Source organism: Eleutherodactylus coqui, chromosome 4, assembly GCF_035609145.1.
Source record: "Eleutherodactylus coqui strain aEleCoq1 chromosome 4, aEleCoq1.hap1, whole genome shotgun sequence".
Lineage (NCBI taxonomy): Eukaryota > Metazoa > Chordata > Amphibia > Anura > Eleutherodactylidae > Eleutherodactylus > Eleutherodactylus coqui.
Window position 1 is genome coordinate 75586427 of NC_089840.1, and position 22224 is coordinate 75608650.

At 46.0% G+C, this 22224-nt stretch overlaps 2 protein-coding genes across 3 annotated transcripts in view; one reads left to right on the plus strand and one right to left on the minus strand.

Annotated features, from left to right (window-relative positions):
- SMYD4 (SET and MYND domain containing 4) overlaps nt 1–9984 on the minus strand; it is a 40502-nt gene extending 30518 nt beyond the window's left edge. Inside the window, exon 1 of the mRNA XM_066599691.1 lies at nt 9892–9984. The gene's annotated coding sequence lies outside the window, so the exon portion shown is untranslated. The remainder of the gene's footprint in view (nt 1–9891) is intronic.
- A 151-nt stretch (nt 9985–10135) lies between these two features.
- Nucleotides 10136–22224, plus strand: part of RPA1 (replication protein A1) — a 48371-nt gene continuing 36282 nt past the window's right edge. For both annotated transcript variants that reach the window (XM_066599689.1, XM_066599690.1), the window contains exons 1-6: nt 10136–10286; nt 10439–10486; nt 14157–14235; nt 15951–16059; nt 18601–18689; nt 21767–21838. In XM_066599689.1, the coding sequence (XP_066455786.1) occupies nt 10251–10286; nt 10439–10486; nt 14157–14235; nt 15951–16059; nt 18601–18689; nt 21767–21838 (433 nt within the window). In that variant the 5' untranslated portion in view covers nt 10136–10250. The remainder of the gene's footprint in view (nt 10287–10438; nt 10487–14156; nt 14236–15950; nt 16060–18600; nt 18690–21766; nt 21839–22224) is intronic.

A 22224-nucleotide genomic window follows, 5' to 3' on the forward strand; every position in this document is an offset into this window, starting at 1 on the left:
AGATTTGTTTTTTGTTTTTTTTTAGGAGTTAATTATGCAGCATAAATGACACAATACATTTTTTCTGCGGGTCGGTACGGTTACAAGGATACCAAAATTCTTATATTTTTTAGGTTCTTCCACTGTTTTGCAATAAAAACCCTTTTTGGGGAAAATTTTTTTTCTAAAATCGCTGCATTTAAAGTCCTATAATTTTTAACATTTTTTCATGGACGGAGCTCTGTGGGGGCTTATTTTTTGCGAGACGAGCTGTAGTTTTTATTGTTACCATTTTGGGGTATATATGGCTTTTTTGATCACTTTTATTGCGTTTTTTGGGAGGCAAAACGCTAAAAATCAGCATTTTGACTCAGTTTTTTTTGCGTCTTTTTAACGCTTTTTGCCGTGCAGGATAAAAAGCATGTTCAACTTGTTGTACGTGTCGTTACGGACACGACAATACCAAATATGCGCTTTTTTGCATGCTAATATGAGAAAAAGCCACCAAAAGTTTTTTTTGTTAATATTTTGATCTTTTTTTTTGTTTTACACCATTTGTGTCCCTCTGAGGGATTTACACCATACCAGCTCTGATCGCTATGATAAGGCATTGCAAGACTACTCTACTGCAATCCCTTATCACTTACTACAGCGATTATAGGCAATGGCAATACAGGACGTCCTGGTGTCCTGTTGCCATGGCAACCAGCCGGGCTCTCTTAGATTATATCGTGAGAGCCCGGCAACTTCACAGAGGGAGCGCGTTCACTCTGTGAACCCTTCCAATGCCACTATCTACATTGATCGCGGCAGGGAAGGGGTTAACAGGGGGGCACATCTCCGATGCACGCCTGCTGTTGCAGCGTGAGGCTGGCTATCACTGACAGCCGGCTCCCACTGCTGGATAGCGCAAGATCGCTTCTGATCTCGCGCTATCCACATGACGTAAGGGTACGTCCAGTTGCAGGAAGTACCCCGCTGCCATGATGTACCCTTACATCATATAGATAGAAGGGGTTAAGTGTGTCCTAAAAACACAGCTTTTTTAGGGAGGCCTACCGTATTCCCTAATCTAAACTCACCCATTTTTTCCCACTTACCCGTTTATACACAAACACATGTTATTTAATTCATACAGATTTAGGCCAAATGCCCACGAATGTATTTCTACCACCATTCCTGCGGCATAAATCTGTGGCGGAATTCTGCAGTCATTAGGTTCAATTGAACCTAATAGCTTTTCTGAAAGCCAATGCCGACATGCGTAATTTTATCGCGGATTTCCGCAGCGGGAAATAAATCGCGGCACGTTCTATTTTCCGCGGATTTACATCGTGGGAGGTCTCCATTAATACAGTATTCATGGAGAATGTGAAAAATTCGCATTTTTCCGCGATCACTAGCTGGTGCGTTTTGTTTAACAACGCAGTACTTCCGCGGCGTAAATCCGCGGGCCTTTTCTGCGACGGTCATGGGAATGAGGCTTTACGCATATGTCTATAAAACCTTATATATATTATGTATACTTTATTTGTCAAAAGTTTTGCCTCAAGGAGGATTGGTCATTTTGCATGCAGCTACCTCTTAAAGACCATTTAGACAACGATTATCGCTCAAAATCCATCTTTTGAGCGATAATCGTTGTGTGTAACTAGACTTACATCGCACACTTTTTGTTAAGCCGTCACTCATAGTTGTCTTTCAGCCTGCTGAAGGACCACAATGATCCTTATCAGGGATTCACAGCGGGATACAGCTGATACTATTGTTTCAGCTGTATCCCACTCCCTGATCACAGGCTGGATATGAAGAACAGAGCGCTACAGCTTTGTTCTCCATACCCCGCTCAGCTGTATAACAGCGGGGCGCTCTGAGCAGAGAACAGCTGGATGCAGAAGACAAGCGGCCCTGCTTGTCTTCTGCATACCCCGCCCGGAGCGCAAGGTGATCGCTTAACGTTTGAGCAATCATCTTGCGCTGTAAATGACACAACGATTATCGCTCAAAAGACATGTTCTGAGCCCTAATCGTTGCGTCCAAATGGGCCTTTAGGCAGATATGCAAATGCTTATTGTTGTGGGGTGATTAGATGAACGGTCTTTCCATTTCAAACCCTTAAAGCAGTTCCACCCTTGGACTATAAAAAGGCTCTCAGAAGCTCCTTGTGTGTAATGACCTCTTTTCCCACTTGTGTAGAGCTGGTTGACCACTAGACGCCTCTACGACGCCGAGAAGAGATTTCACCCCGTTAATAAAGGTTGAGAGGGGCGCATTATTGGAATGCAAGAAGCTGGATGGTCGTATTAATGAAATGTCCCCACTTGAACTGTTCTGACCACACTGTCAGAAGGTGTTGGCACCAGTGGATGCGTGAGGGCACACAAGGTGACCGGGCTCAGGACACACCCGACAGACCACCAGTACAGAGGATTGTTTAATAATAGGACAAGCACCAGCAGATCCAATTGTTTCCTAGTCCGCCATCCAGAAACAGGTGGCACCATCATTACAGACCTCTGTGTCTGTCAGCACTATTTTGAGGCGCTTGGCTGAAGGACATTTGGTCTCATAGCGCTCATTACGTGTATGGCCTTTGACACCCACCCACCATCATTTCTGTTTGCAGTTGGTGTTGCGAATGATGAAACGGAACTGCTATGGAGTAGAACCAGGTTGTCTTCAATGACAAATCCAGGTTTAGTTTGGGCACGGACAACGGCCGTATTGGTGTTTGGAGACCTAGGAGTGAGCGGCTCAATCCTGCCTTTGCTGTAGAGCGGCACACTGCCCCCTGCTGGTGTGGTGGTCTGGGAGTCATCACATACAAGAGTCAGTCACCCCTAGTAGTGATACGAGGGACAATAACAGCTCAGCTCAGGACTTCTAAGAGGCATGTTCCAGCAGGATAATGCTCAGCCGCCCACACAAGGAGGTCACAGGAGTGTCTCCACAACATTGTCACAGTTCTGTGGCTGCCTGATTGCCATATTTTTTGCTAAGAGAACATGTATGGGACCATCTAGGACTCCGACTTCTACAGCTTAGGATTTGCGTGATCTAGAAGATCTGTTACAGCAAATGTGGAGCTATATACTGCAGGATGCCATACAGAACCTGTACGCCGCCCATATCACATCTTACATCCAAGCTAGAGATGGTACACTATGCTCCACTTTACCAGCCTAAAGGACACTGCTCGCTCCTGGTTCTCCTCCTACCTCTCTGACCGCTCTTTCAGCGTCTCCTTCGATAGCTCTACCTCCCCTCCACTTCCTCTCGCTGTTGCGGTCCCCCAGGGCTCGGTCCCCTCTTCTTTTCTATCTACACAGCCCCAACTGGACAAACCATCCACAAATTCGGCCTTAATACAATCTCTACACTGATGACACCCAGCTATACACCACTTTCCACAACATCTCTGAACCATTCCTTGAAAATATAATCGACTGTCTGTCCAATGTCTCTAACACCATGTCCTCCCTTTCTCCCGAACTTAACCTCACTAAAATTGACCTTCTCGTCTTTCAGCTTTCCAACCGACCTCCCCTCAACATCTCCATTCCAGTGTCTGGCATCATAATAACCCCCAAACAGCATGTCCGTTGTCTTGGGGGTCGCACTGCACTCCAACCTCTCCTTCACCCCCCGACATCCAATCCCTGGCCTGAACATGCCACCTGCACCTTAGAAATATTGCTAAAATTCATCCGTTCCTAACTACGGACACGCTAAAGACACGTGTTGTTGTCCTCATCCATTCACGACTCAATTACTGTAACTCACTGCTCACTAGCCTGCCCAGCACCAAACTCTCCCCTCTTCAATCCATACTAAATGCAGCAGCTAGACTCATTTTCCAGCCGTTTCCCAGATGCCTCCGCACTATGCCAGTCACTGCACTGGCTGTCCATCCATTACTGAACTAAATTCAAACTCCTCACCCACAAAGCTCTCAATGGCGCCGCGCCGCCACACATAACTCCCTCCTGTGCGTACACTCTGATCAGTCAACACATTGGGATTAAATGCACCTATATTTCGATCCTCACATGCTCACCTCCAGGACCTCTCTAGAGCAGCACTGGTCCTCTGATACGCACTACCCAAAAACATCCGGACAATCCCCGACGTATGGAACTTCAGATGCGCGTTAAAAACGTACCTTTTCAGGGAAGCATACCAAATCTCCTGATCCAATAGCCCAGCCCCCACCCCCATACAACATGCCCCCTGCCCCTTCCTATGACTCCCCACACCTTCCACTTTGCCTATCATATACATCTTCTGTCTCTGTTCTGTTTCCTAATAATTAAATACCATATGTGATTTTCGTACTGTTTTGTGCCCCCCCCGTGTCTTCTCTCCTGCCCCTCCTGAACCACCCCCACCCAGTCTCTCTCCAAATAATTGTATACCACATGTAATTTTCTTGTTTGTGTTCCCCTATGTGCCTTGAAAGTGCTGTGGACTAAGTTGGTGCTAAACAAATAAAGATTATTATTAGTCGCATGGTTGGAAGTGAAGTTCACTGAAGCGCACATAGAGTGCAACAGAACGCACACTGGCCCGAAGAAACATGTGAAAGTGCATTCAATGGAGCCCAAGTCAACCAGAAGCACCGTGGGGTGTAATGCACACATATGCCAAACCAAGTTTATGGTTTTAGCAGCCAGTGAAGGCGCACATGGCAAAGTACACTAATTAGTATGTGGCTAAGGATTTTATATTTATACCTGCTGTTTATTCTGGGAAGGTAATTCCTTGAGAAAGGAGGGGGTGTTTTGACCTCCGAAAAACATTGCATGATGGATTAATGTATTTGTCCTGCTGATTTGATGTAACTTTGTGTTTGGCCATTTTGGATTTAGAGGAGTGCTGAGAGGCGTTAGCATTGTAGAGCCCTTGAGCTGCCAAAACAACAGAGAACCCCAACAAATGACCCCATTTTGAAAACTAGCCCCCTTAACAAATTCGTCTAGGGGTGTACTGCGTATTTTGACCACACTGTTTTTGAATGAATCTAAGCAGAAGGAAAAATTACGATTGTCATTTTAAAACATTTTTTTGTACAGCACACATATAAATGAAGACTTTTACCCCAAAATGGATCCCAAAATGGAGGCCTATAATGGAGGGAACACCCGTTGGATTTCAGGGCACAACTGAATACATTCCAGGCCCCATTGCACACTTGTGCAGAAAAAAAATTGACTTCCTAAAAATAATCCCCCCCCCCCCCCTCCTTTTTGGCGTTCCCTAAATCTTAGATAAAAATAATAAATGTAAACTGTGTGGTATGTCCGAAGACAGGGGTAATTATGGAGGCTGGTTGGGATGGGCACATGGGGCAATAAAACCGGGTATCCCCCCTCCTCTCATCTTTTTTGGGGGGTATTTTGTGACCTCAGTAGCGGGTATGGGGTGTAAAACGTGGCGCTCTGTGAGTCTCCGTAAGCTCGCTGAGGTGCGGCGGTCTCACACAGAAGGCGCTCAACAAGCTGCTCCTGGAACTGCATGAAGGCGAGCGTTCCCGGGGCTTCTTGTAAATTACGAATTACAGGTAGCGGTCTGAATAACGCCGGGCTCACACAGGCGAATGTGGGATCTGCATGCGGAGGCCCACAGCGGATCCCAGCTGTGAGCCCGGCCGTGGCCCTGCGTACGGCTGCATAATGTACTGCACATAACTGCATACTTACACGGGCGGTCATGCGCAGTACACCTTTTCTTGTTTGTATTTCCTGCACCGTCGCTTAGCGATGACGCGGGTACCCGCAGCCCGTACACAATGTAGTTGCGTATGGGCTGCGGGTATATCCGCGACCATGGAACACAATGGGCTCTATGTTGTGGATATCTGCGGTAAAATAGAACATGCTGCTTCCCATTTTCTGCGAATGGGTTACGTAATTCCGACCTGCTAATGTGAGCGGAATTGTGTCATTCAATGCATTTGATTGATCCGTGCATTACCGCAGATCATACATATTCGGAATCCGCAATTTCCATCCGGTCGTGTAAGACCTGCCTAAGGTAGATCGCTACCTTCTTATCACATGACCAGGGACCGCTCGAGACTACCGTTCACTGCTCCAGGCATTTTACGTTTTCCGGGCGCTCCCCAGGTCAGGCGCATATGTCTGCAATTTTCCGGCTGGCACATGCGCAGAAGCCGGGGAAGGTCTGTGGAGGAGGATAACGGGGTTCAAATGTGGAGGTCTCCGGTAAGAAGTTTCATCTCCCCTCACCGATCACATCGATGAGGGGAGATTAAACTTCAACTTTTTTTTAACCTTTATGTGATCGTCATTATTCATTGGGTAACGGCGATCACGTGACCGGGGACCGCAGCCCTCAGTGTGTGCTCCAGATTGCCATAGCCTGGAGTTGTGACACCCCCGGGCCCGTGGCTCTATTCGACAGTGAGGCCGTCTTTTCACGGCCATGTGGAATAAGGTCTAGCTCGGGAGGTCGTCAAAAGGCATATCTGCAGTTGTTATGCTGTTAATGTAAAAGATGACAGCCAACCAATAGTGTTAACATCTAGTGAGACAGCCTGCTTTGTATATAATTCTGTGCAACCCTTCTTTATGGGGTACAGAAATTTGGACATGAAAATGTCCCTGTGTCCCAGTGTCGACACTAATAAATTAATTTCTTAAGGCCCATTTACACAGAGCGATGATCGCTCAAACGACAGTGTGAGTGACAGCTTTAAGTGATCATATTGCATAAACTATTAAGTAGCTACTCAGCTACTTAATAGCAATTTAGTGTGCAAATGAAGCCTTAGCTGAAAGCAGTTAATACCCGGAGGGCGCTTATCTGCTTTCAGCTCCTTTGTTCTCTGATGGGCAACAATGCTATCAGCACTACCCGCGGAGAACTGCTGATAAGGCTGCACACCGATTTTTAGGTTGGACTGAATTTAACGATTAACTAGCGGTGCACGAAAAGTGCACGATGGCCGCGGGTTTAGACGCAACGATTATCACTCAAACGATCGCTTTTTAGCGATTTTTGAGAGATCATCGCTCCGTGTAAATAGGCCTTTACGTGCCTTGGGTGTCGCATCAGATGTCACACTGTACATCAATAGGAGATGCATAGAACCCTTTGATTTCAATAGGTTCTCTCACATATGCGTATTTTTCAAGCGACTTTCGGTTGCATGAAAAAATATGCCGCATGCCTTATTTTGATGTGTAAAATGTGTCGAAATAAGCCATTAAAGTCAATGGACCTGCATAAATACACAGGAAACCTGCGTATTGGTGCGTCTAAGTAACGGGCTCTTCTAGGTGTTTTTTTGCTATACACATCCCTAGGACTACTTAGGCACGCATTTTGCTGCTATACGCATCCCTAGGACTACTTGGGCACGCATTTTGCTGCTATACGCATCCCTAGGACTACTTAGGCACGCATTTTGCTGCTATACGCATCTCTAGGACTACTTAGGCACGCATTTTGCTGCTATACGCATCCCTAGGACTACTTAGGCACGCATTTTGCTGCTATACGCATCCCTAGGACTACTTAGGCGTGCATTTTGCTGCTATACGCATCCCTAGGACTACTTGGGCATGCGTTTTGCTGCTATACGTATCCCTAGGACTACTTAGGCACGCATTTTGCTGCTATACGTATCCCTAGGACTACTTAGGCACGCATTTTGCTGCTATACGCATCCCTAAGACTACTTAGGCACGCATTTTGCTGCTATACGCATCCCTAAGACTACTTAGGCACGCATTTTGCTGCTATACGCATCCCTAGGACTACTTGGGCGTGCATTTTGCTGCTATACGCATCCCTAAGACTACTTAGGCACGCATTTTGCTGCTATACGCATCCCTAAGACTACTTAGGCACGCATTTTGCTGCTATACGCATCCCTAAGACTACTTAGGCACGCATTTTGCTGCTATACGCATCCCTAAGACTACTTGGACATGCATTTTGCCGCTATACGCATCCCTAGGACTACTTGGGCGTGCATTTTGCTGCTATACGCATCCCTAAGACTACTTAGGCACGCATTTTGCTGCTATACGCATCCCTAAGACTACTTAGGCACGCATTTTGCTGCTATACGCATCCCTAAGACTACTTGGACATGCATTTTGCCGCTATACGCATCCCTAGGACTACTTGGGCGTGCATTTTGCTGCTATACGCATCCCTAAGACTACTTAGGCACGCATTTTGCTGCTATACGCATCCCTAAGACTACTTAGGCACGCATTTTGCTGCTATACGCATCCCTAAGACTACTTAGGCACGCATTTTGCTGCTATACGCATCCCTAAGACTACTTGGACATGCATTTTGCCGCTATACGCATCCCTAGGACTACTTGGGCGTGCATTTTGCTGCTATACGCATCCCTAAGACTACTTAGGCACGCATTTTGCTGCTATACGTATCCCTAGGACTACTTGGACATGCATTTTGCTGCTATACGTATCCCTAGGACTACTTAGGCACGCATTTTGCTGCTATACGTATCCCTAGGACTACTTGGGCACGCATTTTGCTGCTATACGCATCCCTAGAACTACTTAGGTGTGCATTTTGCTGCTATACGCATCCCTAAGGCTAGGGTCACACAGGGCGGATTTGCCGCGGTTTTGCCGCAGCAGATCCGCCCGCGGCAAAACCGCCCGCGGCTGCTAATCCCGGGATTAGCCAGCCATGTGGATGAGATTTCTCAGAAATCTCGTCCACACGGGACGGCTAATCCGCTGCGGTAAATCAGGTTGAAACCGCGGCTGCGGCGGCTGTAGCCGCGGTTTCAAAAGAAGCAGCATGTCCATTCTTCGCTGCGGCCGCGCTCTCCTCTATGGGAGCGCCGGCCGCAGCGCGGCCGGGCCGCTTCAAAGCCGCGGCGGTTCTCCCGGCGGAAATCTCGCGGTTTTTGCTGCGGCCAAACCGCGAGATTTCCGACGAAAATCCGCCCTCTGTGACCCTAGCCTAAGACTACTTGGACGCGCATTTTGCTGCTATACGCATCCCTAGGACTACTTGGGTGTGCATTTTTCTGCTCTATGCATTCCGACGACTACTTAGGTGCACATTTTGCTGCTCCATGCATCCTGAGGACTTAGGCGTGCATTTTGCTGCTATACGCATCCCTAGGACTACTGTGAGCTCATCACTTTAGGTTATGGGGCTCTTAGGAGAGAACAGAACCTCTTTAAAAGGGGTTGTGTCATTGCAAAAATATTTTTTTAACGGCGGGTATGTTATAAAACAAAACAGAGCGTACTCACTTGTCTCCACCTTCCCCCCGGGTCCCCGCTGACCGGCTCCACGACCCCCCGGCGTAGGCAACCACCAGAAGTCATGTGGGCAATCAGGACCCGGTGGAGCGGCACCTAACTCCCAGTGGCCATCCATGCTGGGTGTCGAAGCCGCTGGGTCATGGGAGGGGATGCCACAACCCATTTAACCAGTTAACGGAATCAATGGCGGTTTCTATTGAAGAACAGCAAGCAGAGATCTTGAGAAGTGGATAACGCATGGCGGAAACATTGTAGAGCTTTCCATTATACAATGGATAAGGGCCAGTTCACATTGGAGTCTCCATTTAGAGCTGCCACACTGATCTGATCTGATACACCACGCTGCGCCAAATCAGGCAGCGTATTACACAAGTGTCTGTAAAAACGACAGCAGTTGCACGGAGACCAGACAGACCCCCTTATATTTAGCAGAGTTTATGGGTGCCATTTGCACGCTCATAAGAAAGAACAGGTGCTTTGGGTTTATTGGGCTCCTTTTTATTTGCTGTGACAGTAAAACCCCTTTGCCAGCTAACCATGCTTATACTATCTACCTGTGCCACACACAACACACTAGTATATACCGTCCCCACAGCAATCAGCCGCGCGCCCTCCCCTCACTCACGTTTTCCCGCTCCTTTCAGCTGGTCACGTGGTTAGTTTGGCGCAGCGCTTTCTGCAATAGACTGAGAAGCAACACACGCTGACCGGTTATCTGGTCGCCGCCATCTTTACTACTGGCAAGTCTGAAGCGAATCCCTGCACGCCTCGTCATAACTCTGACCGTGTAAAGGTTGATTCTGCCCATAACAAAGATGGAGGAACCAGTACCCTCCGTCCCGCCCTCACGTTCCTGTCAGTCCTAACGTGACTGGACGTGGGATTTGGCGCCAGGCAACTGAGGGGCGAAACTGCGCGCGCAGAGTGAGACACTTGCCCGGGCATATCTGCTGTGTGTGCGGCTACGGTGTATACGGGGTCGGGATGGCGCTGCCCAAGCTGAGTGAAGGGGCCATAGCGGTGAGTGAGGACTCCATATGGTAGTGTGTCATTATATATAATAGCTGTAGTCGCCATCCAGTGCTCCTGGTTATTATATAGCAGATATCACACAGTATTGTGGTGAAGTAGAACTTTCTGAGTGACTTTACTGAAGTTGTGTTGTGTTACAGGCCATCTTGAAGGGAGATGAGTCCTCCAAGCCCATCCTGCAGGTCCTTGTAAGTATCTCGGGTCCATTAGCTATTATTTCTGCCCGTTTCTGTTCCCGTCTGCGTCGTTCTACCGCAGGTTCTCTCGGATGTGGTAATACCGCGTGCCACACGCCTCTGCCCAGCCAAACAGTGGGGCCCATCAGACCCTATTAAGGATCCATTCGCAGAGCTGTAAATCGTTCTGGTGCATAAAAGCTGCGCTATTTTCACTCCTCATGTAAGGCTCCTTCACACGGCCGTATGCATAAACCGCTACGTGTATTACACAGCGTTGTACCGCTTACTGGGCGGCTATCGCTGCTTGATGCCGCACATTTTGAGGCATTGCATATTAAATACAACACCTGTGCAATGTATTGTGTATGTACTGCCTTTAAAATGCAACTTGTAGAGAACAATAGCGCTGTCCGTGCGCAGTACGTGGTGAAATAAAACATGCTGCGGTTTTTTTTGTGTTTTTATGCATGTATTATACACAACAAAAACTGCTACAATGAAAATGAATGGACCTTCATTCACTCCAATCACCACATATAACGTGCATATACACAGGACAATGTACGATTGTGTGAATGAGCCCTGGGAGCGTAAACAGATGGGCATGTTTTAGTCCTCACGCCCACTGGACAATTATAATTTAAAAAATCCGCGTGAGTGTCCCGCACGCAGTTTCTGCGGCCATAGGTAAGTAAATACCTGCGGATGTCCTTTTTCCCTGCCGCGCGGATTGCACGTGCGGGAAATCGCCTGCTTGCATGGAAGCCGTCCGGAGTCGCAGTACACCCGCAGCTAAATATCTGCTCTCTGCTGTGGGAGAGCAGGAGTTTAAAAAAAAAAAAGAGTACATGGTGCATGCGCGCAGCATGCTTCCGGCGTGCCACGCACATCTGCCAGGCCAAAGAAAAAAGATCCGGCCGCGACGGACATGTAAGAGAAATCAATTTTCGGGCCTCATGCCCACAGGAAAGAAGGGACTCGCTGTGGGATTCTGAATGGATAATCCGCGCGGGCCCAAATTTCCTAGTGGACATGAGGCCTTAGTCCCGTTATGCGGGCGTGAAATTCACAGCCGCATAACCGGACACAACGAAACCTTCAATTTAGTTTTCACTATCGGGATTCTTGTGCAGTTTAATAGTATGTGTGAGAAGGATGGGGCAGGACAATAATGTGCCTAACCAAACTTGCGGTACAGCTGCTGCCATCCTAGTGACACGTCTAATGCCACTTTTAGACGAGCCGATTTTCACGTGAATGCGCCAGTGATGCTTCACCAACTCGCTCGCACATGTGCTGTCTGTTTAGACAGGGAGATCATCGTTGAGAATCGTTCAATGCTCCACAATCCTCTGGGAAACGCTAAGCGGGAGCGTTTAAACGATGCAACAATGATTTTGGCCCCGCTGAAACTGAACGCTAAAAAAAAAATTCTGATTGTCGTTCAGTTGTTAGCTTGCATTTTATACCGAACAGTTAGGCCTCATGACCAAGGGGAAAAGAAGAATTAAAATCTGCAGTGGATCCGCACCCCATAGATAAATACCCACGGATAGTCAATAAAAGTGAATTAAAAAAATTCTGGAGCATGGAAAAAAATGGATATGCTCCATTTTTGTGCAGGTCTCCTGTGGGGACGGCTCCTGCAGGCTTCTATGGAAGCCGTCCGGATCCGCGGGAGACCCGTACCAGAATTAAACTCACCTGCTCCGGACGATGCGGTTCTTCCCTTCTTCGTGGCCGGATCTTCTTTCTTCGGCCCGGCGGATGTGCCCGGCGCATGCGCGTGACACGCAGCCGGTGTGCCGAGCACATCCGCCAGGCCGAAGAAAGAAGATCTGGCCGCGAAGAAGGGAAGACACGCACAGCCCGCAGCAGGTGAGTTTATTCTTATTTTAATGCCTCATGTCTGCGGGGCAGGAGGGATGCGCTCCGGATTCTCCATGGAGAATCCGTAGCAGGCCTGATTTTCCCCGTGGACATGAGGCCTTAGGCCTCCCTCACACAGGTGCTTTTTTCAGCGATATAAACGTGGCGCTTTTAATGTCCCGCTAATCGCAGTATAACGCCTCTCAGACAGCTGCTGGCGGACGCCGTAATTTTCGAGCGGAGTCTGTTCTAGCTTTCACATTTAGCGCACCTCATCATGGAGCTGCAGCTGAAAGCGGAAATAAAGTTTACGGTGCTTTGCCGGACGCCTGTGTGAAGGAGGCCTTATTCACTTTTGCTCGTTTTAAAGATTTTTCTTTAACGGTAATCATTACATTTAAACACCTTAAGTGAAATAGGGTATAAAGGCACCAAATTCGTGGAATTTAGAAGGTTTTTTTTCTTTTGTTTTGATAGAAAAGTGATGCGATGATGAACAATAAAATGGATTTATTTCTATCTGGCAAGTGGCGCTTTTCAGGGTTGAAGTATTTTAGAATCTACTGGGGACAACACTAGTTGCCAGGTACCACGGGGCATATGTTCTGCAGTGCGAGCTCATCACAGGATCATGTCTCAGTTTTAGACGTGTTCCTTTCTCTTCTTTCTACTACTTCCTCCACTTGTGTCTCTTAGTTTTTCTGTTGTGCTTAATTTCCAATTTTGCCCAGATGAGCTGAAGAATTTGGGCAGTTGTGGGGTTTTGGCAATATGGTACATGGGGAAGGGATTGAGTTACCGGGGCAGGTCGCTTTTTCTTCATCCACTCTTTATTTTCCAAGCTTGTTGGAAGTCGGATGACACTTCCACTCAGCCTCCAAAACAAAAATGAATGATCGTTTGATAAACTTGCACTGCAGAACATAAACCTTATTTACCTGCCAACCAGTGTTTGTTTCCAGTAGTTTGAAAAACAGATCTTGAGCCTCGAATTGCATCACTAGCTGGATATTAATAAAGCCATTTAATTAGCATAATGACGCCACTTTTCTATCTTGTAGCTTGCGCCTTCCTCCTAGTTTTTCATCTTATAATAAACATGGCTTTCATACTATGTCATATGATTGACTGGGCCACTCTGCTGTTGTGAACAGATTCTTATTGGCCTTTTTACAGGAGTTTTCTGAGTTGTAAAAATTCTTTTAAAGGGGTTATCTGAGACTGCTGCTATTGGTGACCTATCCTCAAGTTTGGTCATCAATAGTTGATCAGCGAGGGTCCACCACTAGGGTCTCCTGCACTAACAGCAGACTGCCTGCTTGCTCTTAGTGCGGACAGTGTTGGAAGTAGATGCCACTGTTATTGCCGCAGTCTGGGTTGGTACTGCAGACGCAGCTCACACTGAATTCAGTAAAAAAAATTAGCTGATCAGTTGGGGGTTCTGCCGCTGACATTCCTGCTCATCACACGTCTTGTAACCCCGAGTAACTGGCAAATGAATGGGACAGCAACACGCATGCTTGGCCACTGTTGCATTCATCGCAATGGGGGCGCAAGCACTCTGTCCCCTTGGACGCTCCCATTGAAATTAGTAGATTGGTGGCCAAGCATGCGGGCTCTTGCTTCATTAATTTGACAGTCTCTTGGGGACACTGGACTCCCAACCAACCAATCTGGTGATCAGTGGGAGTTCCAGTAATCGGACTCCCATTGATAAATTAGTTATCCCCTGTCCGTGGCTAAGAGGCAATTTTATCTTATTGGAATATCACTAAGTTAAAATAAATAAATTGTTTCATCTTTGTTTCAGAATGTATATCCGATGACTACTGGAACTGTAGGTCCCCGCTATCGACTGCTGATGAGCGATGGATTAAACACTCTTCAGTGTGAGTAATTCTTTGTACTACCGTACTTGTGTATTGTCGTTGCCTATAGTGTGTTTTTTTTTTTTTTGTGTGCATATTTACCATATTTTTAGGCTGTAAGATGCACTTGACTGTAGGGGAACCCCTAGAGTTAGCATGATTTTTTATTTTTTTTCCCACGATATTTTCTGATAACTTAAAGGGGTTGTCTCGCGGCAGCAAGTGGGTCTATACACTTCTGTATGGCCATATTAATGCACTTTGTAATGTACATTGTGCATTAATTATGAGCCATACAGAAGTTATAAAAAGTTTTTTACTTACCTGCTCTGTTGCTAGCGTCCTCGTTCCCATGGAGCCGACTAATTTTCGCCCTCCGATGGCCAAATTAGCCGCGCTTGCGCAGTCCGGGTCTTCTGCTCTCTTCAATGGAGCCGCTCGTGCAGAATGCCGGCTCTGTGTAGCTCCGCCCCGTCACGTGCCGATTCCAGCCAATCAGGAGGCTGGAATCGGCAATGGACCGCACAGAAGAGCTGCGGTCCACGGAGGGAGCAGACCCCGGCGGCCATCTTCAGCAGGTAAGTATGAAGACGCCGGACCGCCGGGATTCAGGTAAGCACTCTCCGTTTGTTTTTTTTAACCCCTGCATCGGGGTTGTCTCGCGCCGAACGGGGGGGGGGTTAAAAAAAAAAAAAAAAAACATTTCGGCGCGGGACAACCCCTTTAATGTGGTGATCTGGTTACCAGACAACATCCCTTCTATCAAACGTGAGCAGGACTGCACTTCAGAAATATGCAGAAAAATCAAAAAAGATGAAATAGGAGGCTTACCTGGCACAAGCAGGAAGGCCAAGCGTAAGGGGCCTGCCCGCTAGCACCTGTAGTCCTGGTGCACAGAAAGATCACCAACACTTATGCCCCATAGGGCATCCAATGTGGATGCTGCAGAGGAACCCAAAATCAAAAAGATTTGGTATAGAATAATGCACAAAAGTTACTTTTACTACTTGTGTACGTCCCTTCTATAGGGCTGACTGTAGTAAAATAAACTCAATAGTACTCCCTCTCTGCCAGGATTCAGAGCGGCGGCCTTGTTGTGAAAGCTGGCATCACTAGAAAGCGGGTGATGGCTGCAGCATCGTGGTTCGTTTGGGAACATGACGCTTCCGCGATCACCAAAGATGCAGTGATGTCAGCTGTCTGAACAAATGCCCGGACCACAGCTGAGGCTGCAGCGCTGGATAATGGCGGAAGCATAAGGACTGCTCACTTCATTTTACTACAATCAGCCCTATTGAAGGGATATTGTCCGGTAACTAGGCAACCCTTTCAAACCTCTCTCATGGTCTGAGGGTACTTTTATATGTGCCAATAGTTGCCTGAGTAATCATTTAAAAGAGCATTTACGGGCAAGCAAAATAAGAATCACTCACTTGCCAGTTGCTTGGCTTCCGTTCATTTATCGATCATTGCTCCTGTGGTGAAAGCACAGGAGCAGCAGTTGTTGGGTCGGCTGTTGGGTGCTCAATCGCCTGAGAGTTGTCCATTGTAAAAGTACTTTAAGGGTACGTTCACACGTAGCGGAAATGCAGATTTTCTGCTTTAAAATCACAGCATTTTCTCAAAAGTAACTTCTAGCTATAGAAGTAACAGGAAAATTTAGTCTTAACATGCATTAATTTTTATTAATACTTCTGCAGAGATTTATCATTCTTACTTTGTTTTTCCTGTTTTAGCTGTTATCTTGGCATCTCAGCTGAACACTCTTATTGACAACAAGGAACTTGCAACTAACTGCATCTGTCAGATTTCACGGTACATTGTGAACAACTTGAAAGACAAAAGGTATTTTGCACCTTGTTTCTGCATTGTCTATCAGTAAACACATCATTACATCATTCCCATGTGATGCAGCTTCAATCTCCCTTTTTTGCTATTTTTAGTTGTAGAAACTCACACGTATGTGTTCTTTATGAAGTTTGAAAGTGCATTTTTGATGGTTGCGTTGCTGGGATAAAAAGAAGGCATTGCAATACATTGAATTCATTACATTCATACCTCCATAATACTCCATACGTCATCCTGCCATAGCTGATCCTCTCAAATTATGTTATGTGCATAAAGGATGAATATCCATCCAGATGGATGCATAGATCTGTGTGTGTATTTATAAGAAAGTGGCAAAAGCTTAAAAGGATTGTTCCTGCCTCTCATCCTCCCCGATCTGTCCTCTCGCTTCAGGTTTTGAGCAAGTGTTTCATTTAGTTTTGAACTTGGACATCATTGTTCCAGTTTCTTCTCAGCAGAGGTTCACATGGTTCTACTCCAAAACTTTCTGGCTATGAAAGGCTCAAATGACATTCGCTTACACAATTTTCAAATGGAGTCCCTGTGTTCCATGATGACATCCATAGAAGTCAAGGAGTTCTTGTCTTTGAACATACAGGATGCTACCTACATGTCCCCCATCTCCCCCACCACCATAGTTTTCTCCACTTTGTGGTCCAGTCTGCTCGCTTCAATTAATTCCTTGAGGCAGCAGTCTGCCCTTCCACGTTGCTTTTTATGAGGATCCTGGGCAAGATGGTAAATGCAATGGAGGTAGCCCTCTTTGCGTTATTCTATTGCATACGTTTTCAGAGGGTCATTCCCTCCAGTTTGGATGAGTATTTTCTGTCCTTGGACTGCCACATCCAGCTCCTTGATCAGCTGTGTAATGGTGGCTCTCATCTCCCCTGATTTTTCCAGGGTGTCTCCCTCCAGAAGAAATGCACTAAAAAGCGATCAAAAAGTCGTATGTATTCCTAAATGGTACCAACGTAAACTAAAGGACATCCCGCAAAAAATGAGCCCCCCGCAAAACTACATTGACGGAAAAATAGGATTTATTGCGCGCAGAAGATGGCCGTAGAGTATAATACTTTAAAAAAATTAAATGTCTTTGGAAAAAAAAAAAACTACTGCAAAAAACCCCAAACTTTCCAAGTTTGGTATAGTAATCGTACTGACCCACAGAATAAAGTTATCAGGTCGTTTTTGTTGCATTTTGTGTGCCGTAGAAACAAGACGTGGTGACGATGTCAGAATGTTTTTTTGTTTTTATTTTCATTTTACTCCACTTAGAATTTTTAAAAAGTTTTCCAGTACATTATATGGTGCATTAAATATCACCATCGAAAAATGCAACTCGTCCCACAAAAAACAAGCCTTCATACAGCGATGTTGATGGATAAATAAAGTAGTTACTATTTCTTTAAAAGGGGGGAGGAAAAAATAAAAATGGGGGGTGTCTGCATCATTAAGGGGTTTAGGTTGTTGATTTGTTTTTCTGGCCAGGTCATGCAGACCATGATCAAGGCAAGAAAACAATCTTCAACCCATATTCACCACCATACTTGGAAATCCTACGCCTAGTGATGCGAGGAAAGATTTCTCCCATTTTTTTCCCCCTCCCTCTGCATATCTTGTTTTTTTCTAAGTCTGACTTGGATGCAGTATTAGCCCTAAGTTCTCTGAAGGCCATGTTTCTGCCATTCCTATTCTCGTTTGGAAGCCTTTAGCTTCCATTTCAAAACCTTTCTTCATGAAGTTGTGCAACTGCCCCTCTGCATAGAACTTCTGTGCCCCCTTGGGATCTCATTTGGTGTTGGATGCTCTTCATCTCTCCCTTTTAGCCTCAAAGCTAACACTTTGTCTTTGGTCTACACCTTTGCTGACTTTACAAGATGTACACCTTGGTGTTGGTGAAGATTGTGAGGTGTAGCAGGCAGCAGTGGCTCAGCATTCTGCTTGAAGTTTCTCAGTCTGTTTCCCACCCTAGGGCTGCTTTTGGATGCCCCACGGTCTTGTGTCCCCTAATGAAATTACGTCGTATAGTCTTCATTGGGGACACAGCTACCACCCATTCTGAAGTTACAATGCCCTTTCAGTTGTGGCATATTGCTGCAGTTGTTTTTTTTGTTTTTTTTTGTTTGTTTGATCTGACATCTGTTTCTTTTGGTATGGGCTTCTACTACTGGTGTACAATCTCATCAGTGCCTGTAAGGCCTCATGTCCACAGGGAAAACCAGGCCTGCGTGGATTTCTGCTGCGGATGCACTAATTTTTTTTTCTTCATGCAGGAGATCAATTGGTCAATGCATTCCTATGAAATGCGTATTTGCGTTTTTTTTTCTTCTGCATGGATTTGCTAAACATAATTTTCCTGTGGACATGAGCCCTAAGCAGAGTATAGCCTGTGTAGGGGAGCTGACTTTATTTTTCTTAGTGTTATACATCCTAGTGGCAGTACCCTGATACCTATGGTCTTATATTTCCCAATGAAGAATACAAGAGAGATTTTACAGTAAGATGTTTAATTTTTCTATGTCTTCTCATCTGTTTTAGGCGAGTGATTGTTGTAATGGGACTGGATGTGTTGAAGCCAGCTGATTCTGTCTATGGAAAGATTGGAAATCCTCAACCATACACTGATGGTAATGACTTTACTACTGGCTCTTTAGTGTGCTATGTGTATACAGTTATCTCTGGAGACTTGAGAGAGAAGGTTTATGCCTCTCTCACACAGGCGTTTGCAAAAAAGGCAGCGTTTTTCAGCCCGCCGTTTGCAAAAAAGGCAGCGTTTTTCAGCCCGCCGTTTGCAAAAAAGGCAGCGTTTTTCAGCCCGCCGTTTGCAAAAAAGGCGGCGTTTTTCAGCCCGCCGTTTGCAAAAAAGGCGGCGTTTTTCAGCCCGCCGTTTGCAAAAAAGGCGGCGTTTTTCAGCCCGCCGTTTGCAAAAAAGGCGGCGTTTTTCAGCCCGCCGTTTGCAAAAAAAGGCGGCGTTTTTCAGCCCGCCGTTTGCAAAAAAGGCGGCGTTTTTCAGCCCGCCGTTTGCAAAAAAGGCGGCGTTTTTCAGCCCGCCGTTTGCAAAAAAGGCGGCGTTTTTCAGCCCGCCGTTTGCAAAAAAGGCGGCGTTTTTCAGCCCGCCGTTTGCAAAAAAGGCGGCAGCGTTGGCATAAGTTATCCCAGTGTTTTAGCTGCGTTGTTAGCACAGCTGAAAAAGGGAAGCTGGGGAAAAAAAGGAATACTTACCTAGCAGGCACTGTCTGGGTCCCTGGCACTGTTGTCCGGCATTCCTGCAGGCTTCGGTTAAATTGTCGGCCTCCGACAAACCATCTCTTGCTGGTAACAGGGTTGATACCCCACCTCCAGCAAGAGATTGCTCTGATTGGCTGAGCACAGCACTTGAATGGCTGTCATCGGCTCATCAAGCGCTGGTTCTGATTGGCTGAGCTATCGAGTGGCTGCCTGCGCCTGTGTGAGTGGTCCCATTGAAAACAATGAGTGTTGTACTATTCTTTTAATAGGCGTTTTAAGAGCTGATCAAAATCTGAATTTTAATGTTCTCATGCTTCTGTCCACTTGCTACATTGGTAGGTTTACAGATATTTTCACTTTCTGAAACTACAACTAGGCTTTATTCCCAAATCTGTGATTTAACGATTGCACCACTTACTCCAACATCTAAGGGCAGGTTCTGTTCCTTTCTCTTGGATGATGAACACCGACAGTCTTTGATAACTAAGATTTCTAATGTTCAAGATACGTAGTGTCCTTGCTGACTGCAGAGTCTAAAATTCCCTGTGAGCTGACGCTGCTGACACATGCATACAGCTAGAATAAGCCTGGTATGCGATTCCTATTCCTCTTTTACAGCAAGTAATCTCCCCCTGTGGTGGTTAAGGGTATATATGTTCACATGGCAGAATCTGCATCAGATTTGTCCGCATGGACTCCCCACCCAAAACTGGCTAAGCCCCTCTCAATGGCTCTGCATGCAGATTTAGCTCTTGTCAGTGGGCAAGCTTGTATGGCGGCATTCACGTCAAAGAGACCTGTCGCTCTTACGCACGCGCGCAGCCATGAAACAAAAATGTTGTGTGGGGAGTAACATAGAAAATTTAGGGTAGAAGATAACATTGTCCATGCAGTCTGCCCTTATGTTTCATTTTATTTTAGGATAGATTTACGATTATCCAAGACATACTTGCAAATTTGCACCAAGCATCTACATTTCTTTCAGTGTTTAAAAAAAAAAAAAAAAAAAAATCCTGACGTTGCTTCTGGTTTTTCATGCAATTAATCTCAGATTGTGTCCCCTTGTTCTGGTGTTTGGCATTCCTAATAACTCTTCTGCCCTGAACCTTATTTATGCCTCTAACATATTTAAACATTTCAGTCATGCCCCCTCTCCCACTTCTCTCCGCACAGGCTATACAAATTAAGATCACTAAGTTATTCCTGATATATATATATATATATATATATATATATATATATATATATATATAATGTGTATGAATGACCTTCCACCGTTTTTGTAGCCTGCCTTTGGACTTGTTCCATTTTATCCACGGGATCTGGATACGAAAGGTCTTTAGAAAAGAATGGATACATTGTAGACCTGACCCTTTTAGAAGCTAAGGGCCAATCCTGTGTCCAGTGCAAACTGGAGGAAGGACAGGCCTGAATGAAGGAGGAGGCCATGAGAGAATTAAATTTCTCCTGGCACCACCCAAAGTAGGGGAAGAAGATGGCTTCCTTGCCTTGATTGTGGTCTGACCTCATCTGATAAGCTGTTGGTATTTAGACTTCAACAGCCAATGCAACTTGTTGTGACTGAGAGGATCTTGGCTTCCGGAGATGAATTGTTGGGGCCGTGTAGCTCAAATGGCTGGCTAGTAGGTTGGCAGATAAGAGGACACCGTCACATGGAAGGACCACTCCCTTAAGTTTAGTTGCTGATGTGAACTGCAGGTTTCTTCCAGGGGAGGATCCAGGCTGCATCTTCCATGACTGTCCTGTTGCTTGTGCTGCCCTGGTGGTTGATGTAAGCCATGGCGGTGGGGCTCAAAACTTGATATGCCACAAGGGGTAGAGAGAGATCATCCTGAGCCTGCAATGTGAATGGGTAGATGGGACTCTTGAGAACTGGGTGTGGGTGGGTTGGTTTCCGGATTTTGTTTACTTGTTCGTGCTCCCTTCGCAGCAGTATAATGACTGTGATTATTGAGCCTGAACCCCATGATGATACATCTGTGAATTGTCCTAGTCTACGTGTGACTACAGCTGTTGTTCACAACCATCTGCCTGCGGGAGACGTGTATCCTGTCGCACATCGTCCTCCGGTACAGAATGTGACGTTGCTTGTTGACGTGCTGTTTACAAGTGAAGTTGTGAAGTGAAAGCTCTGCCTTTCTGTGCATCTTTGTACTAATGGTTTCTTTTAGCTGCGTAAGTCCTACTGCTGTATTTGTAGCACTTGTGTCATGTATCCCGGTGCTCCGACTGTTGGCAGAGATTACCTACACATCACTTGTGTGTCAGGAGTGCTATAATATACGGCGCCCTGTGTGGGGAGTTTGGGCAATGTTTTGCTGTTAAATGCAGCTCCGATGCACTCATTTTATTAATGACTTACACATATGGTAAATAACAAGTGTCTTTCCAAAAGGCTTGTAAATTGACTATTAAGTACCCCATTATTTTAAGACCTTGTTTCTACATTTTTCAGGACAAGCAGCACCCAAACCTGCAGCGGCCGCTCCAACTCCTCCACCGCCAAGCAAACCTGCACAAAGCTCTGGTAAGCCGCCTGTATAAACTAATTGTAGATGTCTAGTCATACTGAATATACTTGCTGGAGTTGCATATTAGCATTATTTGCCAATAAAGTGACTGAACCATTCGCCTACTGTTTTATCACTGTAATACACAGATGAGGTGCCCAAAGACTTTGCTAACTCTTGGATTCAGCCATATGTATTGCTCATGTATAATATCCAGGCAGTAGCCATGCTATTTATGTACACAGTTGTTTGTTTAGGTCATGGATCTTTCAACTTGGAACTGCCAGATTACTATATTTAAGGCCTCATGTCCATGGGTGGATCGGATTTCACATGCAGGAGCCCACAGCAGAAACCGACCCTACCTGTAGCCAAGGACACTGCATACCTATCCAGGTTGGCT